This window comes from Neltuma alba, unplaced genomic scaffold (assembly GCF_004799145.2).
Source record: "Neltuma alba isolate B1F8T4 unplaced genomic scaffold, ASM479914v2 tig00003186_pilon, whole genome shotgun sequence".
Taxonomy (NCBI): domain Eukaryota; kingdom Viridiplantae; phylum Streptophyta; class Magnoliopsida; order Fabales; family Fabaceae; genus Neltuma; species Neltuma alba.
In genome coordinates this window covers 557,248-578,484 of record NW_021633177.1, presented here as the reverse complement: position 1 = coordinate 578,484, position 21,237 = coordinate 557,248, and the positions used below count along the sequence as shown (strand labels likewise).

The 21,237-nt window shown below is 37.6% G+C and overlaps 3 protein-coding genes across 5 annotated transcripts; all 3 read left to right on the top strand.

The window, feature by feature from the left end:
• The first annotated feature begins 289 nt into the window (after positions 1 to 289).
• On the top strand, positions 290 to 1,567 carry LOC114740608 (E3 ubiquitin-protein ligase ATL23-like). The gene has a single exon (XM_028928784.1). The coding sequence runs from the start codon at positions 671 to 673 to the stop codon at positions 1,055 to 1,057; it is 387 nt and encodes a 128-aa protein (XP_028784617.1). The 5' UTR covers positions 290 to 670; the 3' UTR covers positions 1,058 to 1,567.
• Positions 1,568 to 13,229: 11,662 nt separating this feature from the next.
• LOC114740607 (probable nucleoredoxin 2) lies at positions 13,230 to 16,527 on the top strand. 2 transcript variants are annotated; one of them, XM_028928783.1, is made up of 3 exons: positions 13,230 to 13,504; positions 15,112 to 16,240; positions 16,349 to 16,527. In XM_028928783.1, the coding sequence occupies exons 1-2, from the start codon at positions 13,367 to 13,369 to the stop codon at positions 16,225 to 16,227; spliced, it is 1,254 nt and encodes a 417-aa protein (XP_028784616.1). In that variant the 5' UTR covers positions 13,230 to 13,366; the 3' UTR covers positions 16,228 to 16,240; positions 16,349 to 16,527. The 2 variants fall into 2 exon arrangements, with proteins under 2 accessions (XP_028784616.1, XP_028784615.1); XM_028928782.1 differs by having other exon boundaries at positions 13,233 to 13,504; positions 15,112 to 16,523.
• A 282-nt stretch (positions 16,528 to 16,809) lies between these two features.
• Positions 16,810 to 20,482, top strand: LOC114740605 (RNA pseudouridine synthase 2, chloroplastic). 2 transcript variants are annotated; one of them, XM_028928780.1, is made up of 7 exons: positions 16,810 to 17,533; positions 18,207 to 18,350; positions 18,463 to 18,726; positions 18,858 to 19,060; positions 19,394 to 19,472; positions 19,879 to 20,054; positions 20,145 to 20,482. In XM_028928780.1, exons 1-7 carry the CDS (start codon positions 17,174 to 17,176, stop codon positions 20,239 to 20,241), a joined length of 1,323 nt encoding a protein of 440 aa, XP_028784613.1. In that variant the 5' UTR covers positions 16,810 to 17,173; the 3' UTR covers positions 20,242 to 20,482. The 2 variants fall into 2 exon arrangements, with proteins under 2 accessions (XP_028784613.1, XP_028784614.1); XM_028928781.1 differs by lacking the exon at positions 20,145 to 20,482 and having other exon boundaries at positions 19,394 to 19,482; positions 19,879 to 19,983.
• The last annotated feature ends 755 nt before the right edge of the window (positions 20,483 to 21,237 follow it).

The window sequence follows — 21,237 nt, the reverse complement described above, 5'->3', positions numbered from 1 at the left end:
GAAACAAAAAGGGCCAGGCTGAAGATGAAGGTGATCCCGCCCCTTCGTCGACAGAAAATATCAGATCCCCTCAAATCGTCGAGATGGCGCGCCTAATGGGGCCCAATGCTGGCTTTCGCCGTACGTGGACCAGCCAGAGTCATACATCACAAGTGACTAAAATTAAATTAAATATTAATATTAACATTAAAATAATAAAATATTAAATGCCCCCAACAATTAACATTTGCGGGGAATAAAAAAAGAAAAAAAAAATCGGTAACAATACACTATAAACTGGCGTTGGACTTGTCCTTGTGCGCTACGAAACACGAAATCCCTCCTCAAGACGCTTAGAAAAGCGCGCAAACGGAGAGGTGTTCGCAACAAAAAGATAAAAGGCCAAACACCCTAGCCCTTCTTCTCTCGTCTTCTCGACTTAGCCGTTGCTCACGAAAACCATTCCACGTCACCGTCGCCCCAAACTCTCTCCCTCCCCCCTCCCTCTGATATAACCCCATTTCTCTGTAAGTTTTTTCTCGCTTTTCCCATAACCATAAGTCGCTATGGTGTGTCTCTGTGGTAACCGCCCAGCTCCTTCACCTTCGCTTCTCTACCAACCGCCGCCACCACATTAATTGGCCTCCCCCTCTTCAGTTCCCTGGCCCAATCGGAACGTCCACACGTCAGAATGATTGATTCCGTTCTTCTGGCACTCTTCTTGCCCTGCCTCGGCATGAGCGCCGTCTTCATGGTCTACATGTGTCTTCTCTGGTACGCCACTACCCACCGCCCTCAAGTCGCGCTGCCGTCGAAGCCCTCGCCGGAGAAGGGCTTGTCGGCATCGCAGCTGGAGAAGATGCCCAGAGTCACCGGGAAGGAACTTTTGATGGGGAGCGAATGCGCCGTGTGCCTCGACGAGATCGAGAACGAGCAACCGGCTCGACTGGTTCCAGGTTGCAACCACGGGTTCCATGTGGAATGCGCCGATACCTGGCTTTCCAGGCACCCTATGTGCCCGGTTTGTAGAGCCAAGCTGGATCCTCAGCTTCTGAATCCCTGCGAAAATCCCTGTTAATCAGCTCAACTCTCCCAGATTCAACCCTCGCCGCCGGTGTCGCCGTTGGGGTAAAATTAGCCATAAAACAGAGTGAAACCAGCTGGTTTCTCTTAGCTCTGTCTGCGTTGTGTAGAATTAAGTTGTAAGTGGTGTGTTTTTTTGGTTTTGGAGGAATGTAGCCGTGAAAAAATTCATGTTTCTGGGATTGTGACATTGATTTGCCGATTATGGGTGTGGCGGCGGAAGATCCATGGTCTGATTGATTGATTGTAGATGTTTTCAGAGTTTCAGTTTTCATTTATTGATGAATTTAGCAGGTTATTACTTAAGAACATGGTGATGCTGTTGTTGGAAGCACAAAAATAGCTCTAAATCTTTGAAGGGTTCCAGAATTTTCATATCTGAAAAGGAAAATGAAATCGAAGTTTAAGAGTCAGTGGTGTGGATGAGAGAGAAAGAGAGCGGGGTATTCACGCGAACACATGTAAATCCACAAAATGGTTAACCTGGTGGTTTCCTTGAAGGCAAGTGGAGGGGGTGACTATCTCTCGTGTGCTTTCCCATGAGAAGCAGTCAGATTCTGATTTTTGATTTGGTTTTACTTAAAAGCACCAACTCGATGCCAGCTGCTATATTTCCTTTTTTGCCTTTACTACCATTCAATTCATTCACTCCTTTTGAACCATCTTCCTCTTCGTAAATCTCTTCTTCCACATTAAGTTTTTTTTTTTGTTGCCCAATAAATTTGTTGGAGTTTTATTCCGACTATATTTGGATCTGACTCATGTCACAAACCTGATTGAAATAGGTGAGTCTTTCAACAGGGATTTCTATATGTTGAGACTCGAACTCGAGATCTTACTTAAGTGGTACCAAACCGTTTATCACGTAGATCAATCCCGTTAATATAAGCTAAGTCATTGTTAAAATCTATGGAAGAAAATTACTCTGTTCACACATGCCCCGTCGCACGAGCTCATTTTCTATACCGGCAAAAGCTAGCCCAAGTTCTCATCATGAAACGCGAGGACGGATGAAATTGGTCATAATAATGGAGGGTTGTGATTTGGGGTTTGGTTGTGTTAATGTGGGGAAGCTCATTAATTGTGTTCTGGTAGCCATTTGACTAATGGGTGCATTAGCGGATTAGCTACCAACATCAGCCCCCTCCGTGGCTGCCTGATAGCATGCGGTGCATGCGGCTCACCACTTTAATTTTGCCCAACCCTGTACGTTTTGCTTTGAATTCTATATTCCCAATTTTTAATTACCACGATGAATGGAAAATAAAAACAAATATTAGAATAGAATTACAATTCACTTAAAGCTTTTTGTGTTGTAGTAAGATAGAGACAAATGTGTTTTTGTTTATGTTGTACCGTTTTTTGTAATTTTAAGGGGGTCTATAAAGAACTTGTCTATTAGTGTGATAAGACCTTCTCACCGTCTATTTTCAGCGAGGGGTGGAAAACTTTGTCATTGTTAGTAAGTCGGTGAAAGCTAACCTATAATTTAGTTCAATGGAGGGAAACCCTGTCAGTGAGCCTGTGACTAGATATTTTCTAGATGTAGGGTAGAAATATTCCCTAAAAGTTTTTCTGAAACAAAATTCTTATAACAAAATAAAGTTGCAAGGTGTACATTGACATGCTTGGAGAATATGAAACAAATAAGAAAGTGTCACATGGAGCCTAATTAGAAGAACAAAACTGGTGATACAATATGCTCCCTTCTTATAAAATAATTACTTTATATTTACTTAATACTTTTACGCAACATGAAAATAATCATTATTAATGCGTCATGCATTCCTATTTAACTAATTTAAATAAACTAATAAGATTAAATAAATTATTTAATTATAATAAATGTGATATAATTTATCTAAAATACTCAAATATAACATCAGATTATGTGATAATTTATAAATTATATAAATTAGTTTAGACAAAATAATAAATTTAATAGACAAAATAGACTGAAAAGACTAAATTTAGTCCCAAACCAGTCCATGTGGCAAGAACTGGTTGAAGTATAATTTATTTTATTAACAGCCATTATCACTTACCCACACTAATTTATATATATATATATATATATATGTATCAATCACTAGGAGCTGTTGGTGGAAATAGACTTGCCCACCTGACGTTATTTTCGTGTGTCATGATTAATTATAATTAATTTAAAAAAACCATGATATGTCCAGCAATAAAGGCATGGGGTCAGCAACATAATGGAGTGACATGTCCCAATTAAGAATTAGTATTAGTGTTGATGGCGATTTGATTAAGCTAAGGTTGGTTGGCCTACAGTACACACCTCTCTCCTAATTAATCACATCGTCCATAAATACGAAACAAATGTTAAAAATCTCACATGCCTAACCAGTGTTGTTTTCTCCTGCATAGCATTGTCCCGCCGATATGCTGCCACGTGGATATCAAGAAAGGGGGGAAATATTTTCTGTTTTGGCTGTGCTTATCCTCTCCTAAATAAATTATAACCAACACTTTCCATTAGGGATCTCTCCCATCGCCTTGTTTGGTATTAAAACAGTCGATTTTAAAACTATTGTTTCACATTCTTATCTTATCTAAACCCACTGTCAATTTTATGTTTCTTTTTAATAAAAAAACAAAAAGGAAGAGTTCACTGCCTTTTAATAAAATAAGTACACACCATATCCCAACAGAGAATGCTTCCATGGTCCGCAACGGTTAATTAATTAGATGGCGCATTTGTTATTTTTAAATATGTGACCTAATTGATACGGGTGATTTGATCCTTTATAAATACTATCTCCAATCTTAATTATAAGAGCTAATTGACTAATTTGAGGAAATTAAAAAAAAGTTAAGTTAGTTATTTATAATAAATATGTGTTATCTTTCTTACCTTGTATTTATGACCAAAATAAAAGTCAAAGAAGATTTTATATTAAGAACAGGAGATAATAGTATATTTATTCCCTAAGGCTTTAGAGTCAAACTAACATCAAGAACATTTATTCCTCAACACCTGATCAAAGGTCTAGTGGGCATGTGACTTATCGACTCGCCTCAGACCTTTTCTTAATTTTCATGTATTAATTAATTAGGTGTCATTTAAGATAGAAGAGATTATCATGGTAAACATATCAAATGTTTCTAATGAGAACTCTGAGTCTCTAAAGAAAAGTGCAAAAACTAAAATTTTTTTATAGCATATAGATATTTTTGTTTCCACGTCAATCATGGGAATCATAGATATTTTATTTCAATTCAGGAATCTAGAGACTAAAATAGCAATGAAATTTAGATATGTGAATGGATGTTTGGAAGTGATTTGAAATTCAAAAGTACCTTGAAAAATTTTCATGGAGAAAAATGCTTCATCCCCTAATCTTATCACACGTCATCATGTCTCTACAAATTGTGTGATAATCGCAGCTTTATGCATCACCTTTTCCTTATCTATGAAATTCGAATAAGACATGACCTCTCAAGCTCTGGTGTATATTTTCATTTGATATGAGTATATATGTGACTGGAAGACGAACCGTGACCTTTAATTTAATAAATAAGAAATGTAAAATTAATCACCACCAACAACTTGATCCCTATAGTTTTGAATCTAATCTTTCAAAATTTTCTTCATGCATCTCATTATATCTTGTACAGTTTTTTTTATTCCCTTGATATTTTTTCTATATATTTCGGCCAAGCTGCGCTATACTTTAGAGAACAGGTTTATTTGTCCTTACCTTTTTTATTTTTAATGATTTTTCCTGTGAAATGTTCTTTTTTCTTGTCTAGAATTAATTCTCTTCAAAGGCACGTCTTTTAATTCCCCAACAAATAATAATCAATGATTTATCAATTACATCAAACATTAGCGAGTCCAGGTCTGAGAGAAATATTTCATTGGGAGTTAGGATCGATTCCAGTAAAAAGAATTTGTCGGATAACAAATATTAAATGAAATTGGAGGAATCTGTCTGTATTTATTTTTTCTCATTCGAAACTTATAGGTAATATTTCCCCTTAAATTTTTATAAAGCGACAGAGAGAGAAGATGACGTCCAGCTATGAAAGAGAGCGGATAAAATTGACAAAGGCGGGGACTGCTATTTTACAAAAAGCAACGTCATCATTGCACCATATCCCCAATGGAATCTATTTTCACTCTTTTATTTTGTTATCTGAAACTACAAAAGAGCGCGAACACACACACACACACACACACTGGCTTTTCTTGTTTTTAAGTGTATTTGTTGGTAATAGGTGATATGTCTAACGCCAAACTTATCTACGGCGGCCTTACGATATTTGGGGAGCCAAGATTTATGGTAGGCAAGCTTTTCCGCTCTATTCATTGAATTAATTATATGGTTGCTTTCGCTTTTTTGGCTTTTGCCGTCTAATTATATGGTTGTTTAAATTTGCGACTTTGTTACTCGCATTTAAATTTACATTTCAAACAAGTTTCACATCAGTTAGGTCTCTTGTACTTGGCACGTTCTTGAACTGATCCGGACAAGTTTTGGTACGATTCGGACAAGATAAAGCACAGACCCAAAAAAAAAAAAAAATCAAAGAAACAAATATGATAATGTTAAAGGGTGAAACGGTAAAAGGGTCCAATTTGAAAAATAAAAGACACGACGATGGGGGGAGGATAAATGTGTGGAGCTACCAACGTTATACTATTGAGCTGATCGGAATAGGTCAGATAATTTCACACGACTTTACTGTTCTGTTCATATTTTACCCCCTCCCTTTCAAGAGAGAATTTTACATGTGCGTATATTTCTTACTCAAAATTTTGTACGTATTTTTCATAAGTATAATAATTTTTGCCAGATATGTGACGCCATAAAGTAACAAAAGTCAGTGGCCCTACGCTATAATGCAGAGTTTCATAAATTTCAATGATAAGAATGGTGGGTATGATCCTTAAGATTTTTTTTTTTCTTTGCCTACTATTTTACAAAATATTTTTTTAAAGTGACATGTCGTTTTACAGGGACCGCACACGATGATTCAGTGTTCCTCGAAAGAGTTAAACGAAAAAGGGGAAACCTTAGGAAAGGAAGTGATGATAACGTTGTATGAATCATGTGAGGTGAGGGAGGTTGTGGGGGGTGGTGGCTGGCCTGACAAGGAGACAAAAAAAATATATTCAGAATATTGAAATTATGCGATCTGCAAGTAGCAGAGAGCTAGCTCGCTCACTGAGAACACAGCCGGAATTAATGGATGAATCAAAATGAGAATACTTTGCTTTCGTTTTCGGCCACTTTAAGGAGAACCATTTTCCAAGGTTCATCAATTATGTCTCCGTACGACGTAGTTGCAGCAGGTTGGGCTGCTAGACAGATTCGTGTGCTACCCATTTTCATTCGTTGTTTTGCTTTTTGTCATATTTTGCTCCTATCCTGTCCACTTGTTTGACCACTTTAATCTCATCAGCTTGCATCCCCATTTTCAGATATTTCTCTCCCGCACGGCTCTCCACTTTGTCTTCTCCTTCTTCTTCTTTCTTCCATGTCATCCTCATTTTACATACGTCTCATAATTATCATGTTCCTGGCTGCAACCAATCACTCTCGTTGTGTTCGCATTATTATGTGATCATACTGAATGTGGAATGAATAATCAGAATTATTATTACGCATGTCTGCTCTGATTAGCCTTGTAAATATCCGTGTTTCATTTGCCATCCAAACTTCAGTTTAATGTGGAGAACATAGTCCTCAAAAGTAAATGAAGCACATGTGCTGAGGTCTCACAGATTGGTTTTTCTCGTTACCATCTGTTTCTGAAATCTAAGTTTTGTTTTTGTTGAACTGCTGGTTTTTTTTTCGAACCACAGTTTAATATAACAGTTTTCCAAACATGAACGTCGTTTGGGGAGGAAGGTTGAGATTTTTGAGTGTCTGAATATTGTATAAATCTGAGAGAGGAGTTCAACTTGAGGTTGCATTTGGACAAAAGTTGAATGAATTTGAATTGGGAAAGGAAAGAGAAGAGAAGCAGAAAATGGTTTGCTTCTAGTTGCCACTACGTAAGTCCAAACCTTCATCGGTCAAAAAAAAAAAATGGTCCAAACCTTTTTTTTGCCCTTACAAAAAATGTCGTATGCAATTGCATGCCGATATATTTTCCTTTTTTTTAATTTATAATTATATGCACTTGACGGTACTCGACCCATGTTCTCTGGCTTCCAATTATTTTTAAAAGCTGCTTTGGAAACAAAGACAAATTTGAGTATAGTTAGTAATGTTCTGTTGCTTTTGACGAAAATCATATAAAATAATTATGTTATTTTCAACACAAAGTTTAAAGTCCAAATTGAGCAAGACGCCAATCAGCGAATAAGGACCCGGAAGAAATAAAGAGATAACCAGTAGTCCAGGGGATTTTGTGAGGTGTTAGAAGGTTCGCGTGACCACATAGCCTAGCTGACCCTAGCTGTCCAATACTCCTTGTAAATCCTATCACCAAGTATCCAAACAATCTACTAACGAGGTGTTTGGATACTTTAAAAAATATTTTTAAAATTATGATTTTAATTCCATCTAAACACGTCTTGATTCGGCTCGCTGTTCGTAGCTTCTCTGCTTATAAACGTGTCTCCTCTGGAACTGAAACACGAGATTAAAAGGGATGTATCAGGTCCCAAATCAACTCTTTGTTGGCAAAACCTATCAATCATTGGTTGAAGAGGTTGAGCCCCTGCTAAAGAGGAGACGGCAGAAAGCAAGTTTCATTTGGCCAGTAATTTTGCAATCTAACGCTATCAAAATTTTTCAACAGCTTGCTGATTTAAAGGTTTTTCTTTTATAAAAAAAAAACAGTTTCACCTACTCGCGTATATAGGCCTCAAGAGTTCCCCCGTCCACTTTCATACGGTCAAGAGGCTACACAATAATGCCGCCTGCTTTAAAACCCTGTTTTGCTTACCATCTTTTTGACGAGGTTGGTGAACTAAAACCAGACGTGTGGACACGTCGGCTTGACATTTTGAATTTAAGCACGATTAAGTTATTGTCCTCAGTACAGTTTTCCTTGAGAAAACAACAAGACGTTGAAGCTCGAAAGCCTTTTTCAGTCTAAAATCTCAGCTAGCTTCATGCCCAGAGTTGTTTCTTTCGAGCCACGTCACATTGAGTTGGCTCTGATAGATGTATAGCATTTCAGCTCATTCAAATTTCATCCATTTTCCATGGACCATCACCCTCAAGAGCTTTCGGCCCCAAACTCTGATCTTTTATTCTGTTTCATAAATGCCAAACTATAAACCACGCATGCATAAATTGTTAGCTTTGACCACATGGCCACATAATTTGACCGGTTGTATTTTTGTGCATGGCGCATGGGAGGGCAAAATCAACAGGACCAATATACAAATCAACCAAAAATATTTCGAATGAGATATAAATTGGAAGAGCAGGTTTCAATTGGGTTTGCCTATTTACAAATTAATCAACCCATTCACGTGCCAACTTTTCCTGGAAATGACTAGGTGGTGAATATGATTTACATGGTACTGAGTTCTACTAAAGACTGAGTACTTTTTAAGTCTGGCCTAACCGCGCCCTCTCATAGAATAGGGAGGGATTCAATTCCCCCAAGCCACGCTTGGAGAGACATTCTCGATCTAGAAATGCCTGGATAAATGTTTGGGAATTTCTTGTGTGTTTATCCTGCGTAATATAATATCACTTGGGAGAACCTAGATCAAGCGACTTGTAACTTGGGGTTGAGTTGGATACCTATGTTCATTTGTAATGTGTAATTTTGATGTGGACTGCCTTGTAATTTATGAGGTATTTGGGGTAGAAACAAAATCATTGTTTTAAAAATATTTTTACAATATATGAAATAAATATACAAAAAAATTTATCTCGATTTATGAAAAAATACTCTTTAAAAGTAATTTTTGAACAATCCAAGCACTTCTTAGGGAATTATAAGAACCCTCCCGGAGATAGAAGGTTGCATGTTCAATCCATTTATGTATTTGCTCCAAAAAAAAATAAAAAAATACGTATTTTTTTCATAGCAAAAAAAAAAGATTATGCAATAAATCAAAGTTAAGAATTCAAATGGGTCGTAAAATATAACTTCAAGATAAACAAGCTATCGGCTGAAAAGGGGGAAACACAAACGCAAAACGCAACTTCTTCCAATTAATTGTATGTTCCTGCTTTCTCTGTCTTGTGATATGAATAAATAATTGAGGGAGGATCGTACATGAGAGTACAACTGTGCAAAGGTATGTAGTAAGTACAGGAGCAGAGGCACCAGTAGAAGCAGATGGAGGTGCCCTGGGCCTCATTCAAAGAATCAGATCCCTCCAAAGGGACACGCGTCTCCCAGCGGCCCACTCGCTCGGCTCTTACATCAATCAAAAGCATCGCCTCTGCCTCGCCCCATCCACGTGTCGCCTCCCTTCTTGGACCCCACTCCCCACGAGGTTCCCATAATTGAACGCCAACGACCTCCACAACTCACGCATCAAATGACACCTGTCCCTCCTTTTCCCATACGTGTTCCTTTCCGTACACATCTGGCTTCTCTTCCACCCTGGCTCTGTCCCCACCCTGCACCCTCCCCCACCGTATTCCCACCGAGAGAATCCGATGCCCGCGCCCTACAATGCCAACCATGCGCTCAAATTATACCCGCCAATAATAATGAGTATGGCATTTTCCCACGGCAATCTTGTCGCTGCGAAATTTAACCGGAAAAATTATAATGAGATTTAAAAAAAATATTATAAAAAAGGTTTTAAGTTGTCATTTTTATTTCAAGACTTGTCATTGCAGATTATTTATATTGTTATTGAAATTTTTAATAATAATTTTTTCTTTAAGATCTCATTATAATTCTCCTAGTTTAATTTTCTAAATTAAGCAATTATACGATCACTTTTCTATCTTAATATTAGAGTTAGTTAGAGAACTAGATTTAATTCTAAAAATAAGATCTCAGTCAACTTTGTCTTCCAAACATATAGAGTAATGTTTTATCTAAAATGCACTCCCTCTAAGACTACAATCTTCATTCCTTAATATAAGAACTTATTTGACTTTTATTTTGGTTCTAAATATAAGATTCTAATTCACTTTGTCTCTTATATTTATCTAGGTATTCATTGTAATAATAATATTTTTAGTAAACACACTTTATTAGTAAGGATATTTTAGAAAAGATAATACTTATTTATTATAAATAACTAATTTAATTAATTTTTTTAATCTACTCAGATTAGTAATTCTAATAAATTAGTTCCAATAAATTACTAAAGAGGATAATTTTAAAAAAATCAATACATATTTGTTATAATTAACTGACTTGATTAATTTTTTAAATTAGTTTTCTAATTTTTATATTAATAATATTAGCTAATGTATCATACACCCACCCGTATTTTGAGGATGCGAAGTATGGAACTTATATGCAGGCACGCGTGTGTTGGTTTCATGGCACGGTGCCAAACATCGAAAATTAAAAAGATTACCTGTGCCTTTTCGAATAAGCCACTTAAAATTTTCCAGATCAGCCATTAGACTTGACTTTTGACAGCATATCGCCATGAAACCAATCTTTTTCAGTGCCCGGGACTTTTTGATCACACCAGAGCTCAATTATCAGGTTATTGTTCATTCTCGTGTTGAGTTTATATTCATCACGGCAATATCCCTCACATTTCCGGGCATTCAAATCAAACTGATCTTCAATTTCGTTTTCATCATCACAGCCCAGAAATCTCATCACGTACCGGAAAACGAACCCCCGTGACTAATTTGACGGTGTTCGAGCGTCGTTTTCTAACCGGAAATGAGATGAGATAATGTGGTGTTTTATAATAGCTTCAAGAAAATTATTTTTACTCTGTATGGGATTTATTTTGCTAAGCATAAAGATAGTCACTGTAGGAGATTCCGAAAACCCCAATCAGTGCCACTACGATCCTTCCTTGCTTAGATACCTCCACCTCTATGGCAGAAATATTTTGGTATTGAAGGCAAATAATGCTCAACTATAGATTTTCTACATAGTTATGAATTCATAATTTTAATCATTCGCTTAGATGGAAAAGAAAAGAAAACCAAACCCAACCAAACATTTGGTCAAAAGAAACAAAAAGATGGAATACCAAACAAGTTTCTCGCATTCATTCTAACTGAGCTATACCTTACCGACAGTGTTTGGATAGAAACCAAACTATGGTTTCAGAAGTGTTTTTACAGTTTACGAAATAAATATGTGGAGGAATTTGTCTCATTTTAGGAAAAAAGTGTTTCTAAAACCATGGTTTGGAGGTTGCCAAACACCCTCATAGTATTCATCCATTGATGTAAGAACTACTTAAATAATTTGATTATATTAAAAAATTAAGTAAGTTAATTATTAATAAAAAATATAATATTTTTTTAAATATCATAATTATCTTTTTTAACATTTTCCTGTTTGATTTATGGTTGAGAGAGTATCAATATGGTAATTTAAAAAATTAATAAATATAAAAAAATATGTTTTATATTTAGGATAAAAATCAACTGAATAATTAAATCCTACATTAAGAAGTGGAGCATACAAGAATACTTTTGTTATATTAATGTTTTTTTTAAAGTTAATATACCTACATTTTCCTTATTTTGAGTTGGCTTGTTCAGAAGTGTTCACTAATAAATACCACTATTAGAAGACTCTTTTTTTTTTTTTTTTTTTAATTGGGTTCCTGCCTAGAAGGTTTGAACTGTGAACTAGTATTAAGAGGATGAGGAATGAAGATTTTTTTTTTTCTTTTTTCGAATGGCAGCATCATCTTTCTAAAATTAAATATATACAAATTCAAAATTACATTTTTATATTTTCATCGCCCTAAAAACTACACTGCGGAACACAGATTACGAACAACTTTTTCCAAAGAGCAACCTTTTCTAATTCATCACCAATTCATGCCCTAAAAATCAATATCTTTTTTTTTTTTTTAAATTTTGCGGGTGCAACATCAGAAATTGTATTCAAAAATTAAATTCAGTGCCAAATTTTATAACCGCAACTCTTCGATATCATAGGCAGACTTTGAAATAATAATAAACCAATACCACTTCCAGGCCTAAATAAAACACGAGAGAATTACAATCAAGTTTTGTACAAGAGAAATAACTACTAAAAGATTTAATAATAACTTAAACAGCCTGTAATGACAAATCCTAGAACGGAAAATAATAACATCTGGAACTTGTTTTGTAATTTTTTTTCCTTACATAGAATCTTATTATAATACTTCCTTAAAAGATTTCGTTTACAATTTATAAACGATGTCATATGATTGAAACCGAAAGCAGTACTGCATTTGCGCTCCATTTGATTATTTTGGGGAAACCAAGAAAGCTATATGAATTATTTAACCACAACACATGTAATACCATGTTTCTAAGATACTTTTCAGTATCATTATACTGTATATTGATTCATAATTCCAACAAATTAATTTAAAAAAATAATAAATATAAATATTTTAAAATAATTTACTTATTTTTTTTAATTTATCAAATTGTTTAACCAAATCTTGTGTATGATTGGATGTAGTAGCATATTGGACTTCACACACGTGTATTGATAATATTTTAAAATATTTTGATGGCAAAATATATTGTAAAATATGCTTTCAGTAAGTCGTCACAATTATAAATGGTAGACTATTACGATGACCCCTATGATTAAAATATTGAAATGGATCAGAGAAAACAAAAAAAAGGAGGGGACGAAGTCTGATAAAATAGTATTTGCATATAGTTAATTAATATATATATATTTTCAAGAATCATTCCTTCGTACAAGTATGCACTTGCCACGTTACTGTGGAACATAAATGCTTTCACTGTTTAGCGGAGAAAGGTCGTGACAGAAAAGTGAAGGAACTTAAAGGGATTGCCAGGTGTCCCCGTTAGTCTAATCATCATAATCAAACATCTATTATGACTCCACGGACCCTCCCTCTTTCATCGCTGCCCGTAGATCACCGGCGACCTTACACTGACCAATCTCGACCGTATATCTATACCCCTCTATCATCCTCAACGTGGCTGCGACGTAGATTATCCGTATCTCCGAGCTGCCGATGATTGCAACGTGTGATGCACGATATGGAACGAACAGGATGCAATGACGTGGAAAGAATATGGTTCTTCTCAAAACACATCAGTTCGCGTCCGATGTTGCTTTCTTCACTTATAGCCAAGGGACGCCAACCCCATACAGGGTGATCGATTGAGCGAGAAAGGAAGTGAGAGAGAGAGAAATAGAGAGAGAGAGAGAGAGAGCGATGAGGACAGAGACGACGAGGGATGGACCTGGAGCTCTGTTGAGCAATGGACACATGGGAAACTTGTCAAGCTCTAGATTCTCGTCTCTTCTTGCCTCCAAAGATCGTGATTTTCTGCTATCTCCAACTGGGTCTCAGGTTCTCTTTCTCGTTTCTGCTAAATTTAGAAAATTTAACAGTGTGTGAAAACTTCTATATATATATTCCGGCTTCTTCCATTGTTCTGTGTATAATTTTGTGTGAGATGATGCCCGTCCTATACTTTATATTGGCCGAACTTTGCTCAGAGCTCAACTTTATATACTTTGCCGGAAAAGAACAAAAAGTTCTCTGGCGTCTGTTGAATGACACCACCTATATAAAAGAAAAAGGAAAGTTGATTTCGTTTCTAGCCGCTAATTAATTAATATTTATATAAGATACTTTTGTTTATTGGGTGACTTCAGCTCCGCTCATTGTCCTCTATCTGTCTATTGTAGTGGATATGATTAATTTAAAAATGGTTTATGTAGATATTACGTCTACAACGTCTGATTTCTTTATACGAGAGACGGACTTTAGCCAAATATTCAGTCAGTCCTGCCCATTTTGTGCAAGAGATGAACACGAGCCTATGAGTCTCTCTCTCTCTCCCCCCTTTTGTTGTTTCAAAGAAGTTGTGGGATCCTTTGTACAGATCCGACCTGCCGAGTGCCGACACCTAATGCTTGTGATGCCCCCCAATTCATGAGGCGTCAGCTCATTATTAACCAAAGTTTTAGCGTTTGTAATAACCTGGTAATTAACCTCAGATACATTCTCATTAACTGGCCTCTGATCAGTAGCAAGCTCATCAAACATGTACATATATAATTAGATGTATAGTTTTTACCTCAACTATGACATTGTTTTCCGCTTGAAAACCTGCGAAATGAGGAGCGCAGCTGAGAACTGGGCCATCAGAGTCCTTTTTCTTGTTCCCAGATGAATGAGGTATTATCAGAAAAGCATCTAATTTGGACAGATGGTTGACTTTCTAATCCTTATGATTCTTCGGAATAATTATTGATTTGGCTTCATTTCCTTAGATAATTGAGACTGTCGTTAAATCTAATGGTGGTTCCCACCGACGCAGGTAGAATTGAAGAGTTGTTTAGAACTTTTCTACTTCTGTATCAAAAACCAGACTTAAGAGCGACTCCTATATATGATAAGGTGATCATTTGTGGCATTATTTTGCTGGCTTTTGGGTTGCTTTGCTGGGGTTATAACTTCTATATGACTCCTAATCGCTTAGTTTTCAAGAGTGTTAGAACTCACGAGCTGCACATGTCTAAAGTACGAGTCCCTATCCGTGTACGTGAGATTCCACGCTGTGCGTGTTGTGGACAGCCAAGCATCCCAGTCGAAAGGACGAGTGTTACCTATAAACCATTCCTTTAGCCCCGCATTAACGTTGTTGCTTGTACACGTGGCCCATTTAGGTGCCCGGTCCTTTTCCTATATCATTTGTGGATATGATGAGAATCAACATCCTTCTGTTCTTTATTAGCACCCCTCCTTTCATATCCGTTGTACCAAATTTTTGTGACTTCTGATTTCTCTATTTTTTTTATCAATCAATCATTTTGAAAAAGATATAAGATGTATGAATCTGATTTAAATAATGAACCCCGGGCCGCTGCACTTCCATCACAACTCATATTAGCAACCTTTTTAATTATATGATTGCTAACTGGGTGGGTAGATGTATATTGTGGGTGCAGGTGAAAGTCTGTGATATTGAAGGGAAGGTGGTGGGTCTTTTGTTCGGTGCTAACTGGTACGCACCATGCCGGAGATTCACCGAAGTGCTGGTTTGCATATATGAGGAGCTCAGGAGCAAGGTCCCAGGTTTTGAGATTGTGTACGTGTCCTCCGATGAAGACTTGAGTGCCTTTGAAACCTATTATGCACAAATGCCGTGGCTTGCGATTCCATTCTCTGATCTGGAAACAAAGAAAGCCCTGACCAAAAAGTTCGATGTCGAAGGTATTCCTCGTTTAGTAATACTGCTACCCAATGGTTGTAACAAGGACGAGGCTACTGTAGATGATGGGGTTGAACTCATTTACCGCTACGGGGTCGAAGCTTATCCGTTCAGTAAGGAGAGGCTGGAGCAACTGAAGAGGGAAGACAGAGAGAAGCATGAGAATCAGACACTGATAAATTTACTGACAAACCATAATAGAGACTACGTTTTGGGTCCACCTCAAGCTGATATCAAACAAGTACCTGTTGCTTCGTTAGTGGGCAAAACCATAGGACTCTACTTCTCAGCCCAATGGTGCCAGCCATGCCTCAACTTCACTCCCAAACTGATATCAGTCTACCACAAGATCAGGAGGACGGTGAGTGAAGCTGGAAATGGAGAGGACTTTGAGATAGTGCTGGTATCAAGTGATCGGGACCAAGCTTGCTTCGATTCATACTTCAGTGGTATGCCTTGGCTGGCACTGCCTTTTGGGGACCCAGAGATCAAGAGACTTGTGAGGCACTTCGATGTGCAAGGGATACCAACCTTGGTGATATTGGGTCCGGATGGTAAAACAATAACCAGAAATGGCAGGAACTTGATAAACTTGTACCAAGAGAATGCGTATCCCTTCACTGATTCCAGGGTGGAGCTTCTGGAGAAACAGCTTGAAGAAGAGGCCAAGGATTATCCGAGATTGGTATGCCATGAAGGCCATCACCATCATCTGAATCTGGTATCTGATGGCAATGGAGGAGGCCCTTTTATCTGTTGTGAGTGTGAGGAACAAGGCTCAAGCTGGGCCTACCAATGTCTTGAATGTGGGTATGAGGTTCATCCTAAGTGTGTGCGAGCTCCTTCATCTTGATCGTCTTGGGTTGGTGAGACCCAAATATTCTAAACTAATCAAAGCTAATCTTCTGTGTTGATTGGCCTCCTTCACATTAATTAGGCTCTCGACTATTCTGTTTGCTTTTTGATATATGTAGGTTGGGTTTCTGGCTGCTTTTTACTTGTTGCTTTTGTATGACCGGAGCATGGCCATAAGCGGACTTGTGAGTTGTGATGTGATTAGCTAGTGGCCCAATCAATTTAAAGTGTGAATTAATTGCACAATGATTGTCCTTCAATGGACCTGGCTATCTGAGTAGAATTTGCATTTTCTAAAGTGATTTTGAATATAATTGAGAAAAGGGGCAATTGGAAAAGGAAAGGATAATGGACTTGTTTCTGCTGACCTCATTTCTTTATTTCAAGAGAATCACACCTGGATTTTGTATGTTAAAATGGGTGGACAATGCTTTCATTAACCTTTTTAGGGGGGTGTTTAATAATCCTAAAAAGTGCTTTTGAAAATAATTTTTTCGTCAATTGGGATAATTTTTTTTACATATTTATTTCTTATACCGTACTTTTAAAATTATGATTTTATTTCTATCTAAATACTTTTTTTTAATTTTTGTGAATGCCAAGTATTTAGCATGGTAGAAAACGGTTCTAAAAAGTTTGTACTTTTAATGTTGGCTTAAAAAAGTATGCACTGGTTCAATATAGTCGTCCAATTTATTCATAAAAGAATTTAATCATAAGAGGAACAACTTAAACGAAAATTAGTTGAAATTTGAGACTTATCATAATTCATAAATTGGGTGCCACGTGTCATCAATTATAAACGACCAATAGTTGATTTACTCCTCACGATTCGCGAGTGGGGGATATCGGGGAAACACGTCGTCGTTTTACTTGGAGGCGCCAGTCCGCGGTTCTTACGTCCTCGTTTTTATCCAACGGAGGACGGGGCAGTGAAGGAGAAGATGCTCTGGCTTCACTCTTGCACATGTCCCGGTGCTTTCACAGCAAAATCATTTCGTGCCTCACCTGCTTTCTTCTCCGCTAGGGGTCGGAATCATGAATTCCCTCTCGGAGTTGCGAGAACAATTAGAGGCTGTTGTGGTTTCGACGGAGCCTTAGGCTCCGATGGTGAGCCAGAGCCGGTCTTCGCTAAGAGGACGAATTACGCCGGCGTGCGGTTGGAGGAGACTGTTGAGGCCGGTTCAGGAAAGCTGAGGCTCGATTCTTGGATATCTTCCCGCATCAACGGCATAAGTAGGGCTCGTGTGCAGTCAAGTATTAGAGCGGGGCTTGTTCATGTCAACGGCCGTGTTGTTGATAAGGTAAATCTCAATGTCAATGGAAACTCTGTTTGAAGTTTGTGTAATGTCGGAGGTGTGTTACTTCGTTGTGCTTGTTTGTGTGTAGTAAAACTGACCATTTTTCCAGCATCTTGCGAGGAAACGTGGCCATATGTGATGAGGGAAGTATCTGTGTGGTTAACCGACTTCATTTGTGAAGTTTAATAACACAAAGCATCATGACTAATAAGTTCATGAATCTGAGATGTGTGATGTCTTCGAAATCCAAGGAAGTATGGCTAATGCTTAGACTAGACTCATACACTGAATCTCTCAGTTTCTTATGGAACTAATCTCTTTGTGGAAACTGTTCTAATATTGTTGGTGTTCATCGTTGCGCTTATAAACTTCAAGAATTCATCATTACTTAGGTGCATTACATTCAACCTGGATTCATCGGTATTGTTTGAGCATGCCTCTGTTTTTATTTTAGCGCTGTGGTTGTTGATCGATCATTTCATGGATTGAATCATTGAAAAGAGCGATTTGATGTCAATTGACGTAACAAACATGCTTCTTATCCTCGCCTTAATTTTTCCTTAAAGTAACATGGGAACTTTATTTCATTGTACCTGTTAAAATCTCTAGTATCTTAATTTCTGTAGCAGCTTCCTGGATAAAGGAATCAGCTTGTGTTTAATGATTGTTTGAGCAGGTTTCTTTCAATGTCAAGGCCGGGGATAAGATCAATTGCACGATTTCAGAGTTACAACAGTTGAGAGCTGAGCCAGAACATATGGAGTTGGATATTGTTTATGAAGATGAGCATGTGCTAGTAATTAATAAACCTGCACACATGGTAATTCCAAGCCTATAACTCTAAATATTTGACAGGCGTGAAGCATTATTCAGAAGGTATTGTTAATGCCAGACAGGGTCAAACTATTGACTTGATTCATTCTTCAACTCAGGTTGTGCATCCAGCACCTGGAAATACATCTGGCACTCTCGTCAATGGCATTCTTCACCATTGCAGCCTTCCAAATGTTGAAATTTCAAACAAGGAAGCTCTTTCAGAGACTGAAGATTCTGATGATGATTTTGATAGCTACTCTATTCGTCCAGGTTCCTGTGAAGGTTTACAATCACATTCCAGCATGTGTGGAGCATCAGTCCGCCCAGGGATTGTGCATAGGCTGGACAAAGGCACTAGTGGACTGCTTGTTGTGGCGAAGGTAAAGTTTGATCCTGTGGAAATTAATAACAAGCTCCCACCCTTGGCAAAACATTGGAATCCTTGCTCTCTAATGCCATAATAGACTTACATGTGATTTTTGTCTCCCCTTTCTATATGCTTTGATGGCAGGATGAACATTCCCATATCCATTTATCAGAGCAATTCAAGCTACGTACTATCAAAAGGGTGTATGTCAGTCTAACTGTTGGGGTTCCCTCTCCAACTGCTGGACGTGTTGAGGTTCCAGTTGGCCGTGACCCTAATAACCGGCTTAGAATGACTGCTGTAGCTGGATCGGTTAATTCTAGAAAAGCCCGTTATGCTGCTAGTAGGTGATTCACCAAGTAATATGATTTATATTTGGTTGCTGCTTGTTATATTTTACTATGGGTAAATGAAGTCCACATATGTTAAGTAACAACTAAAACACGGACAAAAATACTTATGGTGTGTGTGAAAATAATGAGATTTGATTTTCTTTTATATGAGAGTTTAATATGCCTTGACAAAATTGCTTTAGGATGGTTTATTTTTGCGAACTTCGTGTCTTGTAATTAAATGATTAAAACCGAATTGAATGGGCGAAAATCTTACCTTGTGCAATCTATTAAGTTGTTATTCATGGTGTTAATTCCACGTGTTTAATTGACGGTTACTTGTATTAGGTACAAAGTAACTGAGATACTTGCTAAGGGTGCCTGTGCATTGCTTGAATGGAAGTTAGAAACTGGGCGTACTCATCAGGTATTTCATGGTATATAGCTTGAAAACGAGATGTTAATGATTTATGGTATCATCATGTCAGTGGGATCTTGGGTAAATTTTGTGGGGCCCTCTGAACAGAATATGAAAAATAATGTTGGGTCGAAGCTTTTCTGGGAAAAACTACTGGCTACTTCCTTAAAGGCCTTTGCTTGATAGCTGAAGATATCATCTGACTCATGAATTCATTTTTGATGGTGTGATTTGATATGAACTCGATTTGTCTTCTGTCCATCCATCAAGAGTTACATATTTTCTGATCTAAAATAAAAATGAATGTTATTGAGCTTCGAGTTCATTGTGAATGTTAGTGGGCTGAATCACAGCCCCCTACCATACCTGAAAGAAAGGGGAAACCCTGTAACCCATGCTCTCCTGGTTATTTTAGATACGTGCGCACTCTAAGTATCTAGGAGTTCCTTTGCTGGGTGATGAGGTGTACGGAGGGACGAAGAGCATGGCCTTATCACTTCTTCAGCCCAGAACACCGACGAGCTTGCGGGGCCAAATTGTACAGATGGTATCTAGGCTAGATAGGCCTTGCCTTCATGCTTTGACTCTTGGGTGAGAGGATAAAGCCATCTTACAATTTAATGGCTCTCAATTTCCCATTCAATTTGCAATGAAAACTGAGAAGAGAATGTTATTTTGCAGATTTCGGCATCCCCATACAGGAGAGCAGTTGCATTTTTCTTGTCAACCCCCTGCAGACTTTGATGAGATTTTGAGCCAGCTTCGGACAATTGGCTGAGAGTCCATCTTTCTTGCAGCCTTGAATTTCATGACAAGCAATTTCAGTAATCGAGTTTTGCCGCTTCACTATTGTCTCCACTTCCTTTAATCATTGCCAGACATGAAGGCTTAGAAGAAACGTTTATCATGAAAGGCATTAGGAATACACGGAATATGGATTAGCTTAGCCCACCCCGACGCACAACTCATGACGGCTTTTTTGGGGCCTGCACGTCGATTTTGGATGAAACAATTAAAGAGGAAAATAGTAATTGATGAAATTATTTTAATTATTTCATGTAGCATTATTCTTTGGACGAAAAGTGATGTGGATTTCAAGCTTTTGTGAGTTATCGCCATCTTCTCATCTCATTATCTAATCATCTTCCTATGAAACTCGCAAATTTAAAGCTGGTTTCTGCTGCTTAGTGCTATGTTTGGATCAACATTCTCTCGTCCTGTAGATACTGTCATTCATTCCCTCTCTCCATCTCTTTTCATTTCATCATAATGTATATGAAGCCCCTATTGGCTTGATTCCAAACACGCCATAAAAGGTTTTCAATTCATGCTACATGAATAAGGCGTCTCAAGAGGCAAAGGGAGTGAAATATCTGTCTGCATTAAGCAATGTTAACCAAACAGTAGACATATCAACAACACGATACATCAGCATATTAAATCACAATCCATCCGCCAAAAGAATCCGAACATTATATGATATGTATCCATAAAGCAGGATTTAAGGTCTTTTCTGATACCTAAAATCATAGGAAAATATTCTATCCTTACAACATCTGAAGATGCTTCGTTGCTATTACTGTCCAGGAACAAAGTCATAGAAGACTCAACTGGCAGGAATCCTGATGCAGTGCGGAAAATCTGAAAAGCCTGTCGGGAAAGATAATAGATTTGGCACCAAGGGATTTTATACCGAAAACATCAATCATGTCAATGTGCAATCACCTTATAACTAAAATCATGGAAAAATATTCTACACCGGTAACACCTGAAG